At 38.1% G+C, this 27373-nt stretch overlaps 2 protein-coding genes across 3 annotated transcripts in view; both read left to right on the forward strand.

The window, feature by feature from the left end:
* Window positions 1-634: 634 nt before the first annotated feature.
* Window positions 635-4026, forward strand: LOC117157002 (fatty acyl-CoA reductase wat). 2 transcript variants are annotated; one of them, XM_033334618.2, is made up of 9 exons: window positions 635-775; window positions 1104-1292; window positions 1792-1885; window positions 1962-2207; window positions 2312-2457; window positions 2539-2838; window positions 3016-3297; window positions 3393-3650; window positions 3730-4026. In XM_033334618.2, the coding sequence occupies exons 2-9, from the start codon at window positions 1126-1128 to the stop codon at window positions 3836-3838; spliced, it is 1602 nt and encodes a 533-aa protein (XP_033190509.1). In that variant the 5' UTR covers window positions 635-775; window positions 1104-1125; the 3' UTR covers window positions 3839-4026. The 2 variants fall into 2 exon arrangements, with proteins under 2 accessions (XP_033190509.1, XP_076478441.1); XM_076622326.1 differs by having other exon boundaries at window positions 663-775; window positions 1113-1292.
* Window positions 4027-5148: 1122 nt separating this feature from the next.
* Window positions 5149-27373, forward strand: part of LOC117157007 (uncharacterized) — a 291632-nt gene continuing 269407 nt past the window's right edge. The window contains exons 1-2 of the mRNA XM_033334628.2: window positions 5149-7373; window positions 20118-20725. Coding sequence (XP_033190519.1) covers window positions 20714-20725 — 12 coding nt within the window. The 5' untranslated portion in view covers window positions 5149-7373; window positions 20118-20713. The remainder of the gene's footprint in view (window positions 7374-20117; window positions 20726-27373) is intronic.

The following is a 27373-nucleotide window of genomic DNA, read 5'->3' on the forward strand; positions in this document are numbered from 1 at the left end:
GAAATGAATTTATATTTATATAATTGTGGTGATTATGTAATTTTTTAAGTCAGAATAATTTTCTATTAAAATTATGGAAAGGTAAACGAAATTTATCTGACTAAATGAATTAAATTAAAAATAAAATAGAACTCATTGTTTTAAGCAAATTCAAGCACACCTATTCTGTTATACTTCATCAGGTACATATTTTGTACATTGTCCTACATAATAGATTATTCTTCATGATGATAAGGATTAATCTTCTTTTAAAGATTATTTAGTGTTAAATTTCACGTAAAATTACATAAATTCTATAAATATTTACATTATTGTAAAATAAAATGGCTTATTACAAACTAAAAGAAGTTATGCAAAATCTTCAATAACATGTAATACTATGTATATGTGTCGTAGCGACACATATATTAAATTACTGAGAGGATCTTTTTAGTCGATTATATCGGAACATGTATATTCGTTTCCAATTCAATGTAGGTATGTTTTACAAAATGTTTCAAAACACATGACATTATTTTCCCGTACATCGATATGATGTACTGCTTTCTCAGTACTTCAATCCAACTATCGTAATTCAGTAGATTACTAAAGCTAAATGGCCTGTTTTTAATTTGCATACACAAGTTTCGACTTTCATATGTGCTGAATAGGTGTACATTTGAAGAAATATATATCCGTTTAAAGCTATTGGGGCACAGTCGGAATACTTTACAGTCGAAACTGAAACGTCGTCGAATTCACATCAGAGGTATTACTTAAGCTGCTACGCCATTTGGTAAGCAATACTGTTACTTTCTTTTCTTTCCTTTAACAATTTTTTTTTAAATCGATGTGTTTCTTGTAATTACATTTTGTTCTAAATTCGTTTCCATATTTCATACTGTGAAGATTATTCTATAAATTATTCATATAAAAACTGAAGAAATGAACTATGTAGATTTCAAGAAGAAGGCATAATAAAGTTCAAATAATGTTTAACTGAGCTGTTCAAAAATCACACTTATATTCTAGATACATTTCATCTTATTGCCTTGCTTTATCATTTTTCATCCTATAAAATTTCGCTGAACAATTGTTATACTAAATTACGTATATTGTCCGAGGTTTAACAGGTAGACCGTCAAGATGTCTTCAAGTGGAAGTAATTTATATATAGACGACTTAGTGAACTTTGATGAACCAACGGTGTCAAATGAAAAAAGCGAAATAGCTGAATTTTTTTCTCATACTAATGTTTTGGTAACAGGGGGTACGGGTTTTTTAGGAAAGCTACTCATCGAGAAGTTGCTCAGGTACTCTACTGACACGACACTATATTTCAATAATTTTTTACGTATTACAAACGAATGCAAACAATAAATTAACAGCGATTATTTAATCTTACGACGTACTTTTGTGCCTAAAACATATCAATAATCTCTTATTTCTGCAATTAAAATTTCGTCAGCACGTATTATAATATGATGATACGATTATATAAAAAATAATATTGCTTTGCCTTGAAAATTTCGTTAATTTACGTTTTGATATTTTTTGTAATTGTAATTCCTGGACATGGCGTGCCATTATTGATTGCTAATACATCTTAATTCGTTTGTTGAACAATCGGTTCAAAGGTACTTCCGGTGTTTATGAAATAATTCTTTTCTACGTACAGCGGAGTTTTGGTACTTTTATTATGATTGATACTTTATGTACTATACATTGTTTGATAATACATTGACCTAATATAATTATGTCATATTATTTTGCATAATAAATCATTGTATTCCATTCGAAGTATATTTGTAGAAGCTGTCCAGATATTTTAAGATTATATATGATAGTGAGACCGAAAAAGGGGAAAACTGCTTTCGAACGATATAAAGAAAGTTTCGAAGAAGTTGTAAGTAGAATAAGCTCTTTAATAAAGTATCTTATTAAATGAATGCTAATAATAAATTGTATAATATTTTTATTAGATATACGACAAATTAAGATGCGAGCAACCGAATTTTCTGCAAAAAATAGTAATATTAGAAGGCGATGCAGCGAAAGAAGATTATGGACTTTCGCCAGAAGATAAGAAGACTTTAATGAATGTGAATATTATTTTTCATGCAGCTGCAGTTGTGCGATTTGATGAAAAAATTCGGGTTGCAGTGAATATCAATGTCAGAAGCACAAAATTCTTATTGTCATTTGCAAAAAAATTACCAAATTTTAAGGTATATCTAACATTTCTTATTGTAATTTCTATACGAAATATCTTAGACCAACTCTGTTAAGGACATAAATAATTATTAATAATTACAAATAATTCTATCTGTAGGCTTTTGTGCATGTATCAACTGCATTTTCCAATTGTGTACGTAAGAATATTGATGAAGTACACTATACAGATATTATAGATGCAGATAAAGTTTTAACATTGTTGGATACATTGGATGATGGAAGACTTGAAAAAATGACCCCTATGTAAGTATTGCTTTAAAACACTAAATTCTAATTTTCTGAATAAGAATGATTATAATCAACTGCAAATATTCTGTATAATAGATTGCTTGATAAATGGCCAAATACATATGTATTTACTAAGGCACTAGGAGAAAATATGGTATTAAAGTATGGTAATGATCTACCAGTTTGTATTGTACGCCCCAGTATCGTTATAGCAACTTACAAGGAACCAATTTCTGCATGGATAAATAATATGTATGGACCCACAGGTGTAGTTATGGGTAGCGGTATAGGTTTGTTACATACATTGCATTGTAAAAGAGAAAATATAGCAGATATCATACCAGCTGATTATGTTATTTCCAACATTATTTCCTCTGCTTGGGATGTTGCCAATAGGTAGTATTTTGTCATTTTTTATTAATTTTGTTATTAAATAGTATGAAAAATTGAGTAATACCATTTCATTCGTAAACAAAAAGAAAAAAGAATTGATAGAATGAAATAATAAAGAATTATATTTAGATAAAAAGAGATATAAAATTCAATACAGGTAATAATTATTTTGTTTCATAGAAAAGTTGCAATAAAGTCAGACCAATCTTCTAATTTACCTGATGAGGAAAAAATACCTGTTTATAATTCGGTATCTTCTTGTCAAAAACCAATTTCTTGGGGTGAATTTATGAAGCTTAATGAAATTTATGGATTAATAGTACCTAGTACAAAAGTTATTTGGGTTTATAGACTGACACTCAATAGATATTTATTTCTTCACAATATCTATGCTTTCTTATTGCACATAATACCAGCAATTATCGTTGATACACTGGCTTATCTCACTGGTCGGACACCTATGTATGTATCCTATATACCAATTATAAACCATGTATAGATAACATACATTGATAATTACGTAAATTAATAGTAATATTTCATTAATATATTTTTAGATTATTAGATGCATACAAAAAGATACATAAATTTAGCACTGTGATACATTACTTCGCAGTAAATGAATGGAAGTTTAAAAATGACAATGTTATAAAACTTTGGAACAAGATGAATTCTACTGATCGACAAATTTTCTGCCTTAATACAGAATACTTGGACTGGAAGGAATATTTCTATTATCACATAAGAGGTGTTCGTATGTATTTATTAAAAGATCCTATGGACACAGTAGAACTAGGAATAGCCAAATATAAGAAGTACGTTCCTTTTCAATGTTTATTGAAATTAAAGTTACTGTTATTATACATTATAACATGAAATATTTTTATATTGTAGGTTACGTCTAGCGCACAATACAATCGTGTTAACAATATCACTATTACTTTTATGGTTTGCGATATCATTCATAAGTTTTCTTTGGTCTTTTTGTCCTTTATCACACTAATAATTATTGATAGCAATATTGTAGTTCTTTTATCTACATTACATTTGAAACAATTTTCTATTAAAGTGTACATTCCTGTTACAAACAGTTGTTCACTATTGAACTTATTTCATTATAATGATAATAGATGTCGCCACAAAGCTATATTATCTTTATTAAAATAAAATGTATATATTCTCTTATCTTTATTACAATATCCAATTTGTTAAGTAAGGAAATATTTGCTTTCATATTCTGTAAGCAATATTAAGATTGTTTCATAATTGACTAATTCTGTTGATTCTGACATTTCTATATTTGGTCAAAATAGAAAGTTAGAGAAGTTTCAAGTTATTTACAAATTTTATTTATATTATTTTTATACTATTTATATATAAGCAAAACATTAAAAATGTTCTATAATAATTATAATTTATATAATCTTTAAGCATTTTGTAATATGTGAAGCCTTTATTTCGAATTATTAACTTGTTTATATAGGAATATAATATAGGAATTAATGTCACAAGTAAAAAGAAATACAAGGTATCAGAAGCGTTATTGAAATTCTTATATTGTGAAATAAGATGAAAAAAAAGTGAAATAGTTATACTAGAAAATAAAAATTTGAAATGTCATATAAAAATATATTTTCATAAATAAATTAAAAATTAAGATTTTGTTCACTAAGAATTTTTAACCGAGTGTATCAAACTAAAAAGTTTCTAATCATGAAAATGAAATGTATGCGTAGGAGTCTCTTCTCAATTTATAGGCGCGTTGTTAATAGGTGTGACTACAGTCTTGTCTACATGCTGAGCACATTGTATACAAATTGATTGATTTATCGAAGTACGAAGCACTACTGAAATTGTTTTTTTCCCTATTTAAATACTGGATGTACTAGTATTTATCATATCCTTCTTATTCCAATACAATTTTTTACTTTAAAATATTAGCTTAGGTTGTACAATTTTTATAGACTTGTTCTAACTATAAATTAAAATGAATCAATATAATATAGGGGAATAAAATATAGAGAGCCGGGAGGGAGATTTTGCACATCTTTTTCGTGTATCTTTTATGGCTGTGTATCAAGATTTATATAACCCATTTAATATGAATAATAAATTTGTTATGCTGTAATATGCTTGTATTCAATATTAATCATGATATTAAAAGTATTATAAAAGCTTGGTATAACCAACACTGGAGAAATACTATATAAATACATAATACATAACAGGAATGGATCGAAGGGCAGATGAGGAAAAGAAGCGGGTAAATTGTGCGCCACCATCGTACATCGAGCGTCAGAGTGTAGTGCGATACGGGGATGGAGGCCGCGCGAGCAGGCAAGCGGTTCAAGCGAACAGAGTCGAGGATCGAGAACCAACCGGCGACTCAGGAAGGCAGTGCACGCCCGACTGCCGACACGAGCGGATGGCGTACGTTGCCGCTCGCGCCACGATTACCTCGTGATTTTCCTTTCTGTCAGAGATACCGTCGGTCACCGTTGTCGATCTCTTGTGACGAATCACACAGTACTCTAAACTAAACCATCTATTGCGATTGCACACAGTCGGAGTCTTCAAGTTCGTTTGTGACTTTGTGTGCCGCGCTTCGATCGCGGAATAAGAAAAAAAAAACAAACGAACGAGCGAGAGACAACAAAAAGGAAATAAAGAAACGGAGAAGGCGAAAGGTAGATTTTCCCCTTTGATCTTTGTCTCTGGTCGTCGATTTTCATCGTGGTCGTTTCGTGTTTTGTCATCGACGAACGTCGCGTACGTACACGTTTTAACACCACGTGTGTGCGCACGCACGCACGCACCAACTCCAACGACGCACGTATTTACTATATTGTCAGGCCCGCGCGACTGGCGTACGGGGCGCCCTCCAAAAGTCGTGTGTGCGCGTGCAACCCTACCGGAGCCCGCTGACGTTGGTTACCATAGTAGCGCGCGTGCCGATCAGCTGATCGTTGGGATCCGAGCGTGTTCGACCGTCGGCAGTCGGCCAGCAGCGGCTCCGTCCACTCGTTTTATGCGTTCGTGCAACTCGCTTGCCTTTCGCGCCGTGATTTAGTGATCAACCAACTATTTCGTCAACATCCCATCTCCCATTGTGGCAACGCATAGTTCCAGGAAAATTCTCGATACAACTAGACAAACTTGAATAGATCGTACATAACGGTCGGATCATCCTCTTATTCGCTGTTTTTGCGGTTAGAAGGATGCATTGTTACATTGTATCCGTATTGTCAATCTAATTAGCCAAGTAAACGACCAGACGTTGGATCAAATATGATTTGAAGTAGCCAAAGCCGAACTAAGTACGTTGTTCGAGTAATTCATTTGTGTGCTTGTGACAAGGAAAACCAAAGCATTTCGAGATACACCATTGCATACGACTATCGAGACCTTGCCATGATTCACGTCACGCATTTTAAATTCAACCGTCCAGAAGCGAAATTCAACGGAGATATGTCCAGCGACAGTGGATTCGAGTATTAGATATCATGGTTTGTTTAATTAAGCGTTGTAAAGTATCCCGATTGAAACATCGAACCATTTTTGCTGTCGAACGTTTTCAAATTACATTCGAACAAAAGTTTATAGAACGTAAGAAACAAGCTTGGTGATGGTCGCTGCGTATTTCTAACCGCGCCCGATAATCGAAACTATGTTCGATACATAATAGTAATAAACACACGTCGTCTCTCGAAGCAGTAATTTACCGTGCGTTATGTTTTCAATAGCGTTGTCAGGTGACCTTATGTACGTGACTAACCGTGCGACCATCAATGACACGCTACAAAATCAACAAAACAAACTTAAACTGAAAAACGATCACTCATTCAAGTAGATATATCGGGGAATTACGAAGAACGCCCTTGCCACTTCTCGTAATCGATTAATTTGCAAATGAAACAAAATTCAATTACTTGAATTAAATCGATGTATCACAGTAGTCGCAAAAATGAAACATAATCATTTCGAATCGATCGATCAGAAGATGGTGTTGTAGTGCAGTTTGGAAAAAAACATCGATATATCGATATTGTTTGGTGTCAGGTGTCGCTAGACTGCAGTGAACGATGGCCACACAGTCTTCGTACGTACGAAATGAAGAACAAAACGCGTCGGAATTGGAAGTAACGGTTGTGGTGAATGATAATTTTCATTAAAACAACATTCAGGCTCACTTAGTAATGGGATATCGCAGAATGTGAAAGCTTTTTTTGTACGGACACAAATTTTTGACAATCGTTTGTACCTGTGACGAATCACTTGACTGCATGAACCAGACTCCGTGTGAATATGTGAAGTGACTGAATTCTTTTTTTATCGAACTTTCGTCAAAAGTGATTTTTCGTTTTATTTCGTGCTGTGCCTGCAACTGCATCTTTATACGCCAATTGCAACAATGACAATTCGAAGTAATTTCTCGTTCATGCGGAAACTCTGTGATAGCCAATGTCAGCAACGCCATTACTCGGATTAAGTCAAGTGTGAGAAGATCGGTTCCTGATATTATCTTGATAGAAAGCTTGGTGAGTAAAAAACATATATATTTATCGTAAAGTAAAAAAGCAGAAAAAATATTGTTTTTGTTACATCGATAAACATGTTGAGTTTTAAAAATCGAAGTACATATTAAATTGGTGCATATGAAATGTTGTACATTGAAATAAACTTTAACCATACATTGTATCTCTTTTAAGACATTTGTTCGAAATAATTTTCACACGATTGAGCGAGCGTTTTGTTTTTCAATTTGGTTGATAATCAAGGGTAGGTCAAAATTTAATTAATGGTTATTCGTTAAAATTTCGGATGAACAATATTTCATGGCTACCAACCTAACATATTTCCTTCGTATCAGTTCTTTCCCGCCATTTTTTGTCTTCTTTCATTCGAGGCAACATTATTTTTTATATATTGCGTTTAAGTGGAAATAAATAGGATATGCAATTTTATAATTGAATAGACAATTACATTTGAACAAACAATTATTGTGGGATGTAACGTAATTATAATTTTTATGACTATAAGCATAAGTAACGTCGAGCAGTATATAGAGTCTAGTCAGTTGTCGAGTCGACGAACCTCTATTGATCTTTACCTCCTGTCTGCGTCTGTCCTCCACCGCTCTGTCACACAGGAATGCAGGCTGTGTTGTATTTCTGGCGTAGTTATTTCTTAAGTTTTTCGAGTTGTGATCACCATCACAAATTTTAGAATAAACTGCTTAATTAAAACTGTTCGCTGATTATATATCATAAATATTAATGTCCACACCGTGTACATATGTACGATTAAAAATATTTCATGTTGAAATTCCCGGTGGGTCTATGAATCTTAGAGGATATTCTCGTAATACGTCGTATATCCTAATTATAATTGTTTGTTATTTTCTAAAACATTGGTAATAAATAATGATATAATAATTTGATTCCTTATCAATTTTTTAAATATATTTTTCTGACTATTTTTATCTGAAATGAGCACAGAATAGGAATCGGAAGAAGAATATATATTAGTGTAGTAAATGTTTACAAATAATATTGTACGAGACAAGTTGCTGGCCACAACGCAATAGGCATCACATAATAGAGGTACACACTCATTGATAAGCTACCGTTGTTCTTGGTTTTTATTAATATACCATTGTACATTTTATCTGCTTTTTCAAGGAAAAGGAAAAAGAACAAGCCAATCGTTATTTAAACTTTTAATTAGCAATATGAGATAAAATTGATAAAGTCGATTAATGGTCCAGCTTGTCATCTTCTACAGAACTTCTAATAAGAAAAGTTGAATTGTTTTGAAATACATTAAAATCTCGCTGAGCTTAATAATCGTACTCGTAGATTTAAAAGAGCGAACGTGAATGTTAAAATGTGACTAGGAAAAGAAACAAACGGAAAGAATATCGATCTTGCACCTGATCCTACAAAGCCAGGTGTAAGCAGGTACTCGTTCTTGTAAAACCGTCGTAGATGCGTTTACCTTCGTGGCTACTAGCCAACTAAATTCTCACAAACTAGTTCTGAAATTTATGCGATTCTTGAGAGTGCACAACCTAAAGAGGATTCTCTGTTTTGTCACGTACTCCTCTTGGGACCTACCGCCTCGAAGTGCAATAAACTGGAACGGTGACTGAGGCTTTTAGCACCCCAGAGTGACCACAACAAACGGAATTTTAATTCGATTATTTACCTGAAAAACATGATTGGCAAATTATGTCCATCGTTTCCATATTCTATAGCCATTAACTCAAACGAATACATTTTGTTCAATGACTGAGATCGAATCAGTATTACTTCACTTTGATCGCATAAAATTATTATTCATTTCAGAATTAAGTTCTTAATTGGATACATTCCCCTCGCTGTATCAGATAAGATTTAATTAAAATATACCGGTTAAAAGTGAAAATATTCATAAAGTGTAAATTTCCGAGACAAGAGCGTCGTTGCAACTGGAAATTGATGGTATCGCGGAGGTGGCCCGAGATATGACTTTGTATAGATAGACGGTACAATATTCCAAATATAGACAGGAGAAACGACCAGGCGCATCTTAATTTGCGGTTGTACGTTACTAATTTGGTTCACTGACGTTGTACATCCAACGAATAACGTTTTGTCACAGTAGCACAAGCATTAGAAGGAACACGATGGTACGAAGTAAGAGACAAAGAGACAGAGAGGACGGTTATTAGTCCGCTCGCGGTTATTTCATTTGCGACTCATGGTCCACGGTACGAGTTGGTATAATTGTCAGGTTTACGAGAGTCTCGCCATGGAAGCTTGCGACAAAATTTCATCGAACCGTATCTAGGAAGTTATAATCTCTGGAAAAAGTACTGTTAATCGTGTTCGATTTGCGAGCTGAACGAACCAAAGAATTTCATTTCTTGAAATATATCTTGACTGTATCGTTTAATAATTTATAGATTTGGACTTATAAGTTAGCTTGCGAAATTTCTAATGCTATTTCTATAGATTTACGCATGAAACCTTTTTATCGAATACAAATACCTGATAAAAGATTATAAAGTCGTTCAGCATGTTCTCCTTGTTTTATGGTTTCGGAAATGAAACTCGCTTTTCCTCTTTAAGTTTACAGACATCTCGACAACACTTGAAACCGCTTACGTTTTGTATACTTATATTTAGCTACACGTTGAGAGAGGTGAAGTAGCTTGCGGAATCTAAATGAATAAACACCTGCGCGTCTATAGGATAACTGTTAACTGTAATTGTATGTTTTTTAACCTCCGTTAATGTTGATGCGGCATTTTCAATGCATAGTACACCGTTCCAACACCATTTATGTCAATGTCCATTTAATTATTTAGCGTTAAAACACGTAAACTCTGGCATTTGAAACGAAAAAAACATTTTTGAGTAACCTGAATAATCCGATCGATCGAGCAACGTATTCCAGTTCTAAATGAAAAAAAATTGGATCGAATACAGTTCAATGAATCCAATTTTTAGAACCGAACGATAGAATAAGAGTAGACTAGAGGAAATATTTTCCAAACGATTTATATACATATATGTATATACTCTGTTCAATAGCGTGGCATTTAGTTAGTCTTCCACTTGACGCTATGGTAGACAAATATCTATCTAACCGGTGTGTTGCGTAATGTTTGAGCGCGATGCGCTTTAAACGCATCTTTGTGGTACGGGCACAGCGATGCCCCTGACTTTCTGACATTGATTTTGACCGCAGAATCAACGTGCATAGGAGAGAACGCACCTAACTGTTCCTTTGACTATCTTATACTTGTAGGCTGTCAGATTGTTGACACAACCAGTGACACGTTTAATAGGATTATTTATGCTTCTAAAGGCGCTTAGATGGTCCCACGTTCGTATCAGCTTCATCTACCTGACAGCGCGTAGCATAATTATGCCGACACAGTTTGTAATATTGGGCTCGGCAAGCCAAGTGACAACGCCTAGTCGTCCCTGATTTTGACTTTGTTCGACTTCTGACGTACGACGAGACGTTTTAATCGTCTACGAATGCGCGCGATCGTGGCAACACGTGCTACTACGTAACTTGTCCGATGATTATTGACATGATTATCTCGCACCAGTGCGCATGGACTAACGAATAGGAATTAATTGAAAAGAAACGTTAGATCCAACGTTGCTCGTGTTCGAATAACGGTGTTCTCGCGTACACGATGTTTCATTAGGTGCATGTTGTTCGTGTGTTCGTTCGTTATTGCCACTAGTTTACTCTGGTTAATTGTGCGTTTGATCGGGCGTCAAAAACCGTATTTATAGCGAAACTTGCAAATCGTTCGTTTTGTCCATTGTCTGTTGCTCATGCTGCGAATTTTAATGAGTTTGTTATTTATTCCTCTTTATTCCACCGTTAAAATGTTCTTTATGTGGCACGTATACTTATGTCTTAATATGTTGCGTGAATTAGAAGAGAGAGGCAGCCGTACACGAACCATTTCTCTGCAATAATTAATTTGTTCATGAATATTTCTTCGTATGCGCGTATCTAAATAATACACGGTTATAGATTCGTGTTCTTAATTGTTAATATCTAATTCATCTTGTATTGCGATACTATGTACGAACGAGCTTGTAAGCTTGAGCGCGTGTTTACGTGCGCACGTGATGCGTGTGTGAGTGGCGCAGGTAATTTGCGGTTTTGAGACGAGACTGGATTCAGTCGGATAATGACCTGCTAGCACTCGTAACGTTAATTGCACTCGTTTCAGTCTTTTGCACAGAACATCATTGTGTTCGGGTTTCGACTCGAGTGCCTTTGGACGCCAACGCAAGCGCGAAACAACCGCGTGCGTACGATCCTTTTCACGATCATTTTAATGGCACATAAAAAATTTACGCACCCATTAATTCGTGGTTACCTTGGCATTAAGAACTAGTTGCATTTTAGGGCTACTTAAAATAGAAAACATTGTACACGCTTGTATACCGTCGCGAATGACAATAATTCTTTCAAAAATTCTATTCCGATAGATACTTATTTCATGAATTTAAATGATAGAATTCGATAGTAATACACGTCTTCTGTTTAAAACTAATCGAAATTTCCTAATATTTTCATAGATCCTTAGGGCTGCCAGTAAAGTTCATTAAAATTCTTTCACCTGTAATTGCAATAAGTATCTAGATGATAAACCGTACATAATTTAACGGCGTATTTAACAGCAGTTCTCACTCGTTCCTTAATCGTATTGGAAAAGCGTTGAATTCCCGAATATGCGAGGAACGCAGTGGCGTACGTTAATTAACCATCTAATTGGCTTGAATGCATCTCTGGCGTCTTACGAAATAAGCTTTGCTCGAATCGTCGAAGAAGTTACGTATATCGTAATTTATGTTGGTCAAAGGAATAGCTGACAAAAATATGAAAATGCTCTTGAAATTCTAAACGATTCAACAGCATCGAAGTGTCTGTAACGCTACAACGATGCAATGATTAAACGTATCGATGCGTCCTTTTTGCTTTCATGATTAGATAAAAAAGAGTTGTGTCAAAGGTTGAAAAATAGAGAACCGCTGCTGGCGATATAACACGATATAAGCATGGATCACAGGCGACAACCGCTCATTAGCATACAATACAGGCTAATGGGATCGCACGCTGACGGCTACCGTTCAATATCACGTCCACACATAGCTTTAGTCACTCTTTCGGGAAGAAAGAGCGGCATCGATGATATTAAAATTGTTCCACAGGTTCGGATTAGTTTTTCTCTCAGTAGTTTGTTAGAGCTTTGTCTTCGTGTTTCATTCGTTTACCAGCATAGCCGGCAGGCTTGCCTCGCGATTTATGCAATATCGAGGATAATTGTGAAATATTCTACAGTGCATTTAATTAATTTTGCATTAAGTCCTTTTTCAAACTTCATCGTCTGAAATAATATTAATGAATAATATTAATTCTTCTGTTGAATTTTCTTTAATTCATTCTTCGGTAAATTGCTTTAAAAGCAAATGTAAATTTAGCAGCAATATTCTCGAGCGAAACTCGTTGAAAAATTATCGCTGTATCGTTAGCATATTCGGAATTACGACTTCTCATAATGGAATTAATAAGCAGCCGATGGCGTTTGTAGAAGGTTATTTATAGAGTAATAGGTTTTTATTCCTTGTTTTTCAGTTCCTTCATACTTATTTCACGTTACTTAGCAAATCGTCTATCGCACGTGGCGCACTCAACAGGTACAATGTCATTTATTTAACAAAGGCTTCGATGATTAATTGTAATGACCAATTCCTGTATCAGATGCATCTGTTGTTCCCCGCAATATAGACCTAGTTCTTTTGTTCGCTAATGAAATTGCTTATCTACGCGTATCTTGTATCTACTACAAATAGGAGATATTACGTACTAAAATTATTCGCAGTAACTCCAGATAATATATCGAATTACGTTTTGCGGCCCGCAGTTTAGGCCGAGCACGTATTTCTGCTGGAACAGATAAAACTGGTTCGAATCGTTGTAGCGGGCATTGTAACACTGACTGCTATTTACACGTCATCGTATTATAGTTCCAACTACGTCCCTCATTACTGCTGGCAAATGCGTGCGAATGTCAGTTTTAGTACGAGGCAGTAAAAGACGCGAGGCGTCGTTGTTATTGCTTTTCTCGTGGTAGTTTCTGCTAGTTTTACCGGTCCGTTGTTTCATTATCGTTTCGTTGGGCTTTCTGCCGAGGAGGATTACGAGATAATGCGATAAGTCGGGGGTTTCGGAGCGAACAACAACGATACGAAGCACGAGTACACTGATGTATAGAAACGTGTATGGAAGATACGATGATTACCGTTGATGCGGAAAGCGAGCAAAAGAAACTGTTTGTACACAGTGACACAATTAACGTTTGAATGCCTTTAAGGATGTCTGGTATGCGTCACGTTGATATTTATTTTAATCATTTAATACGCGTATCTCGTAGAAAAACTACGAAAAATTATTTGCTCAGGCCGACGCGACGTCTCGTTACTTCAATTCATAATCGCGCATGCAATTATCGGTAGAAGACTTCTAAATTACTTGAAACTTCAGCTTAAGTTTGCCGGAACGTTTTATGCTACACAACCAGCAGATCGCGCACCAGTCTTGGTAGCAGTAAAAACGCCAATAGGTCGGCGATAAAATTAAATGAACACTTACAAACTCTAGCCGTCGGTTCAAGCTGAAGAGAGTATGGAAGCGAGTAGCTGTCGATAATGAGAAACTCGATAAAAACGACTGGAACGCTTCGTCTCAATTGATGTACGTCCCGTCATAATTGATACTCTAACGTCGTACCGCGAGCTCGGGGCTTGTATTTAAAGAGTCTTGGATTACGTCTAATGAGACGTTGCTTTTGACCTAACAATAGGCGATTACGAATTCGTTCATTTTAAGAAAACTGACCATTTGCCGCACGTTCCTTTCACCCTATCAGGAGAAATTAGTTCTCCGATTCTCTGCCGAGAGGATTTTTAAAAGGAAAACGTGCTTTCTAATACCATACCAAGTTAATTATGCGCATAAGTCGATATTCCTTCTTTATTTTCCTCACCTATCAATTTCAATGGTAGTTTCGCTCGTTGAATCCGAATTGCTCCGTTGAATCGGTTTTTAGGATACGATGATTTTACTCACAGTATCGCGTATATTTTACATAAGGTAGAATTTACGGAAGGAAACCGATTCGATACATATTTTGTAATTCAGGATGAGGGTTCAGGGTTGGTTCGTTAATTTTCATTGTCTCGTGCCAGCTGATAAAATCTGATACTAGGGAAAGGTATGAAGTACATGTACGTGATGTACATTAATGTATGATAGAATAGGAATTTCTTTTGTGGTACGTTCCGGCGAACCGATGTGGGTATATGCATATATATGTATTGCAGATATGGGTAGATCTATATGCACGACATGGCATTCAGAGCTTGTTGCATTCCGATTAACGCGTTATTATACGATGCGTATTAGAAACCGTACTTGCGACCAGCTAATGCGTTTGTGGTTCACACGCGTGTATTGGGCATTCGATAAGCATTGTAACGTAATAGAACGAACGTGTTTTGTGAAAGTGTATGTTCGGTTACACGTGATATGGTTTTTCAATGTATAGATACCTATTAAAAACTACTTCCTTTTTTTTAAACGGAAAACAAAATAGCGCTATGTATGTTTGACTTACAACGATATATACAGCAAATGTAAAGTAACTAGGCCTACTCGTGCATCATATCGTGAATAGTGGAACGGTGCGATGTACCATGAAAAGCATCGGCTCACTGGATTCGTATTAAATCCATGCGAATCTATACAAATGGAAACATAAATGCAAGCGTGCATCGCGGTACACACGTGTCACGTACATACGGCAAAGTGTCGCCAAGTATGCACCGTATGCTAAAACACGATTCGCTTTCGAAATAAATCGATAAGATCTCGGTTGAACAGATTTCAAATTAACGTCAATGTACAGCACCGTGCGAGCCACGAACGGAGGTTATTAATGCCTGGTGTGCACCGTCAACGTTAGACCGTTCTAACATTATTATGGCGGTATCATGTAAAGTAGACGTTTCGCGGATGTAATATTAATGTAACCCGAGAAGAAATTGAGAGAGAAGCACGGCAGATGACAAGCTGTTCGTTTTACGTGGAAACGATGTATGTAATTATTTCAAGACTTAAATAGGTCGGAACACGATGGTTGTAATTTCAGCACAGTCAAATGGTTCTCGGCAGAGCTTTCTTTTTTGTACACCTTAATTGCACGTATCATGCCAAACATAATGTGTTAATATAATTGGCTTCCTTTATATAGAGTCACTGTTATACTTTCTAAGTATATTCTTTTTATCATTTCTCAATGATGAGCCACTGAAGCTTATTCGTGGCTCGCAATTAATTTAATTAAACAGCATCGATTCACGATAACCGAAAGGAACTGGTACCACCTACTGATAAGGTTAATCGCTGAAAAAAAAAATGTTGTTATCGGATTGGTAATCGGTAAATTAACGACATTGACGGATTCATTAGGAGGAACGGGACTCGAACCGTGCCGTGGCCGCCAAAGATCAATCGATCGAATTTAAAATATTACCGAGCGAGTGGATCAACTTTATATTCGAAGAAACGACAAATACCAAAGGCATAAGTGGTGGGAGTGATTATGATTAATAGTCGAGAACGTGATCTGTAAACACGTTCGATATGTTTTCGTTTCGTTAGTCATAGAATTTCCACTTCTGATTTTAGACGATTCTGATTTAGCAATCGGAGTCGTTTGAATGAGGTATTTTCACTTTGTTATCTGGCATTCATACGATAACGCAGTCTGTCATGAATTTTATATTACGAAGCGAGACACGTTAGGGATTGCCTGTCGTTTCGTACGATTCGGTGTTTTTATGTAAATTACAGACATCATGTGCAATTACTATCGCTGCTACTTCCTTCGTATCTTTCTCTCTTTCGATCTAGCATTTGTCTCGAATGCTTGTACGGGCTATGGTAGTCTTCAAGGCGAAAAGAGAGAAGGCCAGATAAGGTAATGTCTTGGTAATGGTACATGTGCTTTGGTTCACACGCGGATACGACTGATCTGTACCGATCATTATCTTACATGTCCTGGTATAACACAATTATTTGCACCGGTAGTACAACTGGCCGAGTTTCATGCAGATATCTATTTCGACATAGCAGTATACGAGAGGCTGGGCAAGGAAAAAAAAAACGCAACCGTGTATCTTTATAGCTGTGCGTCAAACCAGCTGCTAAACTTTACAATGTGCCATAACAGAGCCTCTGTGTGCGTCGTTGAAATAATTGTGCCGAATCAGCGAGTCGAACGTTGCCGCCGATTGTGAAAATCCGCGTTGCTTCTGATCGGTGAAATCTAAGGAATGCGAGTCTTTTTTCGACTCGAGGACAAGTTTCCCTTGAGCTATTGTAACACGGTTCTCCCGTCTCGTAGGAGACCTCGCTACGAATTTCTGTATTACGGGCAACGATGCATTTTATTTAATTTTAACCAACGTTATCGAAGCCCGATCTTGGCACCGCCCACGAGAAAGTCATATCTCTTCGTTCTCGTGTTTATCCCCTTGATTCTTTATTAATACTAAAACTCGTAACTTTCTACTCATTATCGGGAACGATGTCAATGATTATTATCGCGCCTAAATAGTCGCGATCGCTTAAAATTTTATAGATGCCGTAACGACTTACTTAGCCAGTTTCTTCATGGCATTCTACGGAATCGACGGATTCCGTGACACTTATTAAGCAGAAATTGCACGATATTTACCAACGACAACGATCGTTGAATCGTAAGCTTGTCGATACTGAATCCGATTGAATCAAACTGAAACAATCAAACTGTATTCGTTCTATAGATAAAAATGTTCATATATAATATTTTGCAATTTGGTCGTTTAACTGGCAGAAATTGTGCGACTAGCATTCGTGGCACCCCGCGGCCCGCGACCCGCAGTGCGTTTCACACTTGCGGCAGCGGTACACTCTCGCGTCCACCGAGTGGTTAGCTGCTCGCTGTAATTATCCGAGGCAGTTCTTACGCCTCTAGCGTGTGCATGTACACGCTAGTGTATACACGTCGTGCGTTGGAGCAGGTACAAGTTAGAGCAGGTCACTTTCGCTGCCGGCTTGAACTGTTCCAGTCGTCGCGCACGCGTGCTGTTCCATTCATAAACTTATAGAGGCGCGTATATAGCCAGACTGAAGCACATAGGTGTAGGTTCGCAGGTACGCCGATACACGGAAATAAGCTATTCACCGGTTCGCGTGTGTAGTTCCTAGTCGATCTATCTCGATGTTCCGCGAAACTTTAATCGCTGAGGCATACGTAAGAGTAAAGGCGAGTGCGCGATGCTCGATGTCGAAGGCGTTAAACTTAATTCTTGCGTATGATTCAACGTCTGGAACAAAGATGCCACGTTATATAACGCAAAATTATGTAAATGACTTTTATGCGTCGTTTGATGTATCTAAGTTTTCATGCTCAGCCACGATTATGCATAGTCGTATCTACAGAAAGAGATATAATAGATGATCTGGTATATTCCGTACTGAAGGTTCTGCCTGAGTCGGGCAGCGCGCGTTTATTCGCTAAACGCGAAGTTTCGTAACCTTTCAATTAAGAGCGGAGTGCCACGACGGTGCAACTATGTTCTTAAAGTGGAAACTGTGAACGCGCGGACCACGTAACCGGCTTGCAAAGTTCCGTATTTTGACGAAAACAGACGGAGGCTACGATGATTTAGGATCGAGATTGATAAACTGATTACGCGTCATAGTAATTTTATCGGTAACACATCGTCAGGATGTTTGTCTCGCGATAAGACGAACTGACGGCGATCGATCGTTGAATCGATAGATGGATCGACAATAATCTTTGCTTGATCTCGGTGCACGTTTGTTTCATCTTATACGGTTACGCTGTACGATGCAACGATATCGAGGAAAGGATAAATAATATTCCATGAAAAATAAATTCTGTCGCGTTACAAACCTGACACGTGTGGAACAATAAGTAATATTAAAGAGACGATAGGATGCAATACTTGAACGTAAAGAGGTAAGATCGTGTAAAGAACACGATTTCATGGAAAAACGCAATTTGTAACGGATCGTATGCAACAGCTTTCAGTTACTTAAGCAGATGTTATTGCATAACTATAATGTTCATAATTTCTTCTAGACTCGTAGTTCATTGACGTTAGGCTAACGCGTAGCTTGGGGTCAAGCACAGTCATAGAACTTTCTTATGGAACGATCACGTTGGAGCTTTTATTACCTACGCTTCATTAGAACTTTAATGACACGTGTAGAATTCAACGAGACTCGTACAGAAATTTACGCAGCAGGAAGTATTCGTATATGTATTATAGATTTCCGTTAGTTTTGTAGTCTTTCTCCTTTATCCTACGTTTGATTTTCTACATTTTTAATACGTATATCGCTAGCCATCGATGCTTTTGTGTTTGACAATTACTTCGAGTTGCCGACACGACGTGTTTTGCATATTACTCGATTGCAGAGAAGCGTACAATACCCGTAGGAGTGCAAGGGCTACCGTTACGAAGCCGCTGTGAAAGTGCACTAACGAAAGTGCGAATTCCAATGCGATTTTTACACACGCTGTATACAAAATGTTTGTACTACATTATGCGTGCCGGATCTGGAATTCACCGTTAACGTAGATCGTTTCTTTGTGGCCACAGCCGCGAGCCAAACCTATGAAATTTCATTTTCCTATCTTACTTAACGACTCGTTGTCCGAAACAATTAGGAAAACGTACAAAGTACCAAGGATGAAAGCAACAGTGTGTATTGAATATAGCATAACGCTAATAGCGTATTACAAATTACATATCAGATACCTTGTGTATCCTCTGTACTTGCTGCAATTACGTTTTTTTTATTTTAAAGTACCATCGTGTTAGGAGAATATTTCCTGAAATTACAAGGTGCTCTAACGATAGCGAAGAAGAGAGGAAAGGCTGGATAAAATGGAAATTCTCTTGCAATATCTCGATATAACGATCTAAAATAATGTGTACACAGGGAACTCGATTAATGCATAAAAATGTTGAGCTGTTGATTAAATTGCAGGATGCTCGATCGAGGTACGGGAGGTTCGCAAGGGGTGCGGTAGCTAGAAATTGTGCATCTCGGTACACCGGTCAAGTCTATTTCCCCGACTATTAGCTTTAATCGATTATAGCGTGACGGATCGAATGATTTAAATAAAGACCGGGTGCGTCATGGGCCTGGCTTGGTACTTGTCGACCGTGCCCGTCGACATGATGCCGTTGCATTCGCTCGTTATTACGCTCAATCTGTTGCGTTTTTCGTAACGATACTGTAAAACATGATAATTTTTTTCGACGGTTTATTCCGACTAGTTTCATAGGTAAATATATTTTCATACACCGTAGACGAATCAGGTTGGTTTAGGTTGTTTTTACATCTGCAAAGGTTCTAATTACGTAAAAGAAAGAGAATTAACGTTAACTACGATCTAAATAGAACGAAACGTTGTCTTCGCGTTAAATGAATATGGAATAGCACGAACAAGAACATTTAGAATGTAGAACAATTACTTGCTTTTACTCAGTTCCAGGATTTTAATTTAGTAGGAACGAGAAACGAGTAGAATTATGATAAAACCTTGCCGTTACTGGTTAAGTTTCCCGCAATCGTGTAGACTAATTTCTAATGCAGATACGTACGTTTGTATGTTGCAGGTGACGTACGCCGAACGGGCCAGTATTCATGCCAGTATGCCAATCAGATGCCAGTAGAGAGCCAGTATCTGTATCTGTCGCCACCGATAGCCAATTAATAAGTTACTTAGATAGTTAAATTAATAGACGATACATCACACGCTGTTTTATATAATCGTTGTTAGAAGACGTCGCTTAATAGGCGTAACAAATATACACGTATTTATATTATATATACATACACACACGTACATATACGCATATATAAATATAATATAATCGAAGAAGCAATAAGTGTCGAATCGCGGGCTATTATTTTCACATCGTACTCTTTTTTTCTACCACTACAATTTTCTCCGCTCGTTCATTGGTTTGCTTTTTTAAATTATCGGTGACCGCGTGTTCTCTTTACGAGAGTATATTCGTAAGATTGGACAGAGTGCAATCGAGTTGTGATTATCGAAGTGGACTGACCGATCGATTTCTCGGCTGTGAAGTGAATTAATACCCCAGGAAAACGATTGAAACGGAGAAAGGAAGCGAACAGCGTACACAGGCGAGCACGGTGGCTGGAAACGGTGACTTACATCGAGAGCGCCAACCTGCAATCAAGGTTCATGGTTTTCATGGTGAGTCATTGTATCTATTTCTACTAATTTTAATACGGTTACGGTGTTTTATCGCCGTTTCTTGCTTTTCCTCGGTATAACGCGGCTGTACAATCACGACACACCGAACGCTCCGAAAAAATTTCGTACCCTTTTTTTAACGAGCTGCCGCAACACGAGGAAATTTGTTGCATGAAATTTCACGCAGAAATTTCGTGACATATTTACACATGATTTCTCCTCGTTTTTATCCTTTCCCCCCTTTTTTCCCTCGTACTTCTGTCGGTCGCTCAATTACGAATTGGCAAGCGGACCCGTTATAAGCAACGCGATTTTATGCAAAATTTCCGCCGTGACGAGATGCCGCAACTTCCATGAAATATATAGCACGTGTCACATGCAATTTGCATAATGCAACATCGACACTTCTTCGATGTACCGAAACGTTATCTTTATACACGTCGTATCGTTTCATATCACGGATCATTGGATTATCGAGCGAGCGGCTTAAACGGAACATCCGATAATGGTGAATTCGAGGAACTGAAACTGTCTCGTAAATATCGATAAATAAGGACTACCGAAAGTATTACAAACTTCCGTCTCCTGCAATTTATTGCCATTCTCCTTTATCGCGAGTTCAGGGTAATATTCAATGGGCATCGCTGTAATCATTTCGATAAAAGCTGGTTTATATCGAAATCTACAGGCTCGATATCCTGTTGGTACGTACAAGGAAAGTTTCTCGAATTTCTACCCTCCGTTACCTCTTGGCAATCGACAAATTTTTTTCCTCATCCGGAATAGCTGTCTATCTTCCTTTTTTCTCGCTCTTCCGTTTCGTTAACATTCGCGTTTCCGACCCGTGTATTTTTTTCCCAGCTTGCTTTATTCAACTCGGATACGTTACTCGAGTTACCGATTTAACTGGTTTATCTGAAACTTTATTATTCGTCTCTAAATTCTTCCGGCTGATCAGCTGGGAATATCTTAATGCAGACGGCCACAGTGTGTTACGCAAATTAGTTAGCGTAGCAGAGCGTAACTTTCAAATTATATAGCATAACGTGGCTCGCTAATTAAGAAAAGCGTCGAATAAGCGGCTGCATCGGGCATTCGATACGTTCGATTTCTCCCGGTTATGCCACTCGGCTTTGTTACTCTTGCTGGGATATTTCGAGGGCGAAACAGGAGACGTAGAGGCAAAACCAAAGAGAAGAAAGAAGGATACAAAGAGAGATGCACCGCCAGGTTACGGGTCAGCCGCGGTGGGGCATTAATAATCGTTTACAATCTTTAAAGCAGGGTGTGGCGAGTGCGTTAACCCTCCTTTTCTTCCTCTTCTTCCTTCTGTTCCTCCTACTCCGGCTTCCTCTCTGCTTTTTCTTACTCTCCTTGCTTCTTCGTGATCGTCCGTGGCGCACCGGATGGACAAAACACGAGGAAAAAGTCCAGGCTTGCCTTCGTAAACCAGTTGGACGTATATATCGTGAAAAAAGGATAATCAATGGCGAAAGGGTACACACTCGATCTGTAGTCGTTTTATCGTCATGACGATTTCGCTGGCAGCGCAAGGGGCAGAATTTATTTGTGGATCATTGAAAATCGTTTGCGTGGCTGCTGAACTACAAATCGATTCCAACGACTTCTTCGATCGCGAATTAATCGTTTTTTAACGTATCTTAGAGAATACGCAGTATCATAGATTATCGAACATTTTACGATATAGCTATAGGTTTCGATATGTTGAATTTTGCGACAGGTTAAAACGTGGTCCTTTATCCGAAGTTCGAACGTTTAGATAGCTCGATGGTTTATTTCGGAAGTAGGAGGCGACAATTAAAACTGAGAAATTAACATCGCCGGGAAACTCGATAAACCGGTATGCCGGACAGTCGTTTGATAAATTTCGCCGATTGCACCTCGACGCCTTCGAATAAACTATTTTTAGTGCAAAGTAAGTAAGTTTCTTACGAATATTTATTTAATCGTGCAGGACCGCTCGACCTGGTCAATTTACGCGGAAGAATTTCGTCGCGCACCTGCGACGTTATTCTTCGGTGGAGCTTCCGTTCGCACGCGTTTGATCCTTCTCGTCGATGCGTTTCAGCAATTTTACGAACGCGAACCTCGTCGTTTCATCGTCGATGATTATCGTTGGCGCGTTAGAAAGCGTGCGGTCGCGTCCTGTATAATATAGGACCTTAATGAGGCTCGGTGTTTAAGACCTCGAGGAAAAAATGAATTGCGCGACAGAAGATACGAATCGAAAAACGAATCGATGTCGCCGCGGTGGTTGAAAGAAATTCTTGCCGTCATTTCCCCTTGCGGTGCGTTATTAACGACGACGATAAATATGCGCGTTCTTTTCACAAGTGCGACGAATCGGCGATCGCGTCCACCGAGTCCTGGCGAGAAAAAAATTCCCCTCGAAGGAACGGGTTCCTCGAGCACGTGTGTCCCTATCGGTTGTCCCGTGAAAATCGGTCGTCGGCCCCTTGGTCACCTTCTCCTCTACGAACGGCATCGCCATTAACCACTACCACAGCCACCTGCAGCGACGAATCAGCATATTTAGCGTCGAGCCGAATTTAATAGAGGCCATCGCTCGGGCGTGCATCACGCGGTTGCATTCGCGAGACGCATCAATAATATTCGCCCCGTGATGCATAGCATTATGTATGCATACTAACCTCTCGCGAATCCTTTTGGAATTCAATTCGTGTTTCTGCCGTTTGTTCGTTTACGTTGCCGAGATACGTTTACGGTTTAAACGTTGAAACGCATTTGCATCGTGACGCGCATTACTCGACACTTAGTACGGTTATCGTTCGTCGTGACCTTCCTCGATATTCCGATGCGATTCAACACAATTTCGTTGTCGTACAAATAACACCGCATAGTATCATCGAAGGTCAAATACAATTTTCATAGCTCTATTGTCCTACGCGTTTACTTTTCGAAGCTATCGGAATCATGCGGAAACATCGCCGAATTTAATTATTCACGCGGTCGAGTATCGACGACGTTCCGAATGCTAAAATTACACAACCGTCAATGAAGTTTGAGTAATACAACGTTAAATATTATTTGTATCCGTTGTACGTGGTGTGTGTTTAAAAAACGTGCTATAAATATTGACGTTACTCGGGCTGTACGTCGGCGAGGCAATTAATAAAAATATTTTTCGTCACAAATGAACGTTTGTCGGCTATATATCACGGCCAACCAGTGGGATACTCAACAACCGTGAATACCTACGGAATAATAAATTCCGCTAAAGGGTGGAGACGGCTTAACGTTCGTAATACGCATTGCTCGCGGATATATTTTTCTCTGGGAGACATTAAAAGCCAAACGAAACCCGTACGGCACCGCCGACCTGGGTACAGTACTCTATGGACGTGAAAAATGAACGAACATCGTGCCACGATTCATCACCCGCGTACCGCTCGCAGTCCTTGTGAAAGTGATGCATGCTTCTTGTCAAAGACGATACGTTGAATACCATTCGTTCAGCGGCTCAAATATACCCGGTAATGCACCTAATTTCCATTCGTCTTATCGTTCGATAGCGCGTTACAAAATCTCTTATCCGTCTAAGATCGGTGAATCCCAAGTTTCCGTTGAAAGAGAATATGGGTGTGTACCTGGAATTCTTCGAGATATTTAATAGCCCGAATAAAGATCGAAAACGCGGTCTTAATGGAGAATCTTAATCGTTCGTTTAGAACATTTTTATATTCGCGTTTAATCCTCACCGTCTACCCGTCGTAAGTTCGTTTTTCGCTGCTGTTTATTGACGACCCTATTAAACGTAGGAAATTGGAAGTATTAAAAAAGTAACGTGAGCTTCACGATCACAATCTCGCATCGAGATTCCAATTTTAGGCGCGACTGGGTCGTACACATTCTTTTGACACGTTTTTACCAGGTCAGCTTAATAAAAACCTTTAGTTCTTCGTATCTAATTTCATACATTGACCAAGAAACGCTGCAAGAATAAAAGAGAAAAGCAGCGTTCCTATCTCCTTTTCCTCACCATTAAAAAAAATCGATAAGTTCGATTTTTTAATATCATGCTTTAAGCTGTCCGGAACACGTTCGAAATGTAAACCTTAGGCCTTTATACGGCGGTCGTTATTTCAACGCGCAATGTGCTTACACCGCCCGCGTATACAGCTTCGCCTTATTTTTATTGCCGCGACGCAGCAATTTTTGCCTTTTCTCTTATCTGCCGCGCGCCAAGCACACGATACAGGAAGATCGTTCGTGGTGTTTTGAACGTGACGCCTACGCGATATGCGTGCAGGCGTGCACCGGTACCGTGCCGGTTAATTGTTCCGATGGATTTAAAGTCGGCGTCCGAAATAAATGAATGTCGCTTGCCAAGGTGCGCGGTGCGGTACGATGCAACGAGGTATATATGGTCGTCACGGATTATATTTCTTCGGGACGTACTTATACGTGAGTGAAACTTCGGTACAGTTTTCACATTTTAATCATTCTCATCTACAGAGCAGCCGTTCCAAATCTGAATTTAACTCGAACGCGAGATTATTATGGGACAATCTTCACTTAATAGTTTCCGTTGCGATCTAAAATGCGCGCGATTGCGAAATACTAATTGGCTCCTCCATCGGTTGTATGTTGCTCAAACTATCGAGAAGCGAATTATATTTAAATAGTCGAGAATTTGAAATTCAAGTCGAGCAACGCAAAGCTAGTTTCATCGAGTTGATCTCGACGCGGTTTCAACTTTGTTTAGATACGGCTTGTACATAAGCTATCTTATTATCATGCGACCTTGACTCGTTCTTTTTCTTTTGCTTAAGTATATCAGAAGCGTTAGAAACATGGAGCGATCAGACGCTTGGAAATTTTAATAACTTCTTTCTTTATCTTTGCCATTTGATCGAATTTCTTTGACGAAATCACGAAGATTTATTATATCTTCACGTGCAACGAATATCAAAGGCTTCCGTCGCAATGATTACTCGATTGTCTCGATGAATCGATGCTCGCAGCTCGAGGCAAACGTTCCGTCTGAAAAGCCGTGACACGAACAGCATGTACGTACGTACTCCGTAGATTGTATTTTTCTTGATTTCACGGTCTTGTTCGGTGTGTCAGTCGCGAATTTCTCGGGATGCGAGCAGAGGCAGGCACGGATTTCTACGAGTGTATTATCGTAATCGTAACGAACGATCCGACAAACGTAATAAAAAGTATCGTTTACGTAATGTCGAGAGGTAAAGTCAGATTGAACGATGTTATCGAACGCATAAATTCGAACAACGTAGAATTTTAGCGAAATCGACGAGGCATGCTCTTACGCGATATAAAAGCGAGGAAAGCTGGCGCAAGTCCTTTTTGGAGATAAGACGTTAAATAACGCGACCGTCAATTAGCAAGCATTCACGGAAGTCGAGTGACAATGCGTTTCTTATCGTACTTTAAGATCTGTATGTTGTTCTCTTTGATCCAAACCACGCATTTAGCGAAGACTCGAGACAGAGAGAAGGACCGAGAGAGAGGAACACAGTTTGTTCTATATTTAAGACACGGCACGTGTTGGTTATTGCACAACGAGTGCAACATTCGTTCTAACGTAGCTATAGGCCTCCGTCGCGGGTTCTGAAATACACACGGTGAACTGTTTACGGATCAATTTAATTAAACATTCGGAGACAGGTTTTCACTGGATTCCAGACATAGCCGATGAAATTCATGATACTGAGCTATGTACGCGCGTATTATCCAAGTAACAGATCGAGTTGATAACTGTTACACAGTGACGAGGATCGTTTGCATATTCATGGAATCCGTAATTAGAATTATTCGTTTAAACCTTTCGAGCGAGGCGATGATTAAACAAAAAAAAAAAAAAAAAAAAAAAAAGAAAAGGAGAAAGGAAGGAAAGAATGACGAGAAAATACGCGCGTACATGCTTTCTTGATTGAGCAAACATTCTTTTTTTTCAGATATCCGTACGCGTTACCTATACTCATCGCGATCGTTTAAAGCAAATGTAAATATGTTAGCAATAAATTATTCGCTCGTAGTGTAAAGATTTTATCGTTAGGTAACTTATAGCTTGATCTTGGTTTTCTTTATGCTGATGTGCGCGTCTAGACGGTGCGGCCAACAGAATGTAACGCGAGTTCAACGTAGGTAGATGTGCACCACCCTCTTTTGTTATCGATCGATAGTTACGAGTGGATACGATCATTATAAGAATGTCTTATTCAAACTATTTATACGGTGTCACTTACCTGTTACGGTCTCGCGATACTCGTGATATCGTGGTTAGTCATAAAGAATATTTCCTGTTTCGCGCGATATAAATTATCCGCGATGATCAATAGGCATCATTTAAATTCATCGATAGCGAATACGAGCGACCAGTTAAAGATACGCCAATTATAATCTTACAATTAGTTACAAGACTGGAAGTGGGATTTTTTAAATAGCTGTGTCTCGTTGAACGGCACTATCTGTAAATTTCTACTATTTCGTTTAACGTTGCATTCCACTGTGGCGAACGACATTACGTGTCTTGGAAGGTTTCCATATGCAACGAAGGAAACCATTTCAGACGCACATCGTGAGTATTGATCGCGCGGAGATACCTCACGAGTTTGTAAAATGAACCGTAAGTTGCGTTTC

Source organism: Bombus vancouverensis, chromosome 10 (genome assembly GCF_051014615.1).
Source record: "Bombus vancouverensis nearcticus chromosome 10, iyBomVanc1_principal, whole genome shotgun sequence".
NCBI classification, from domain to species: Eukaryota; Metazoa; Arthropoda; class Insecta; order Hymenoptera; family Apidae; genus Bombus; species Bombus vancouverensis.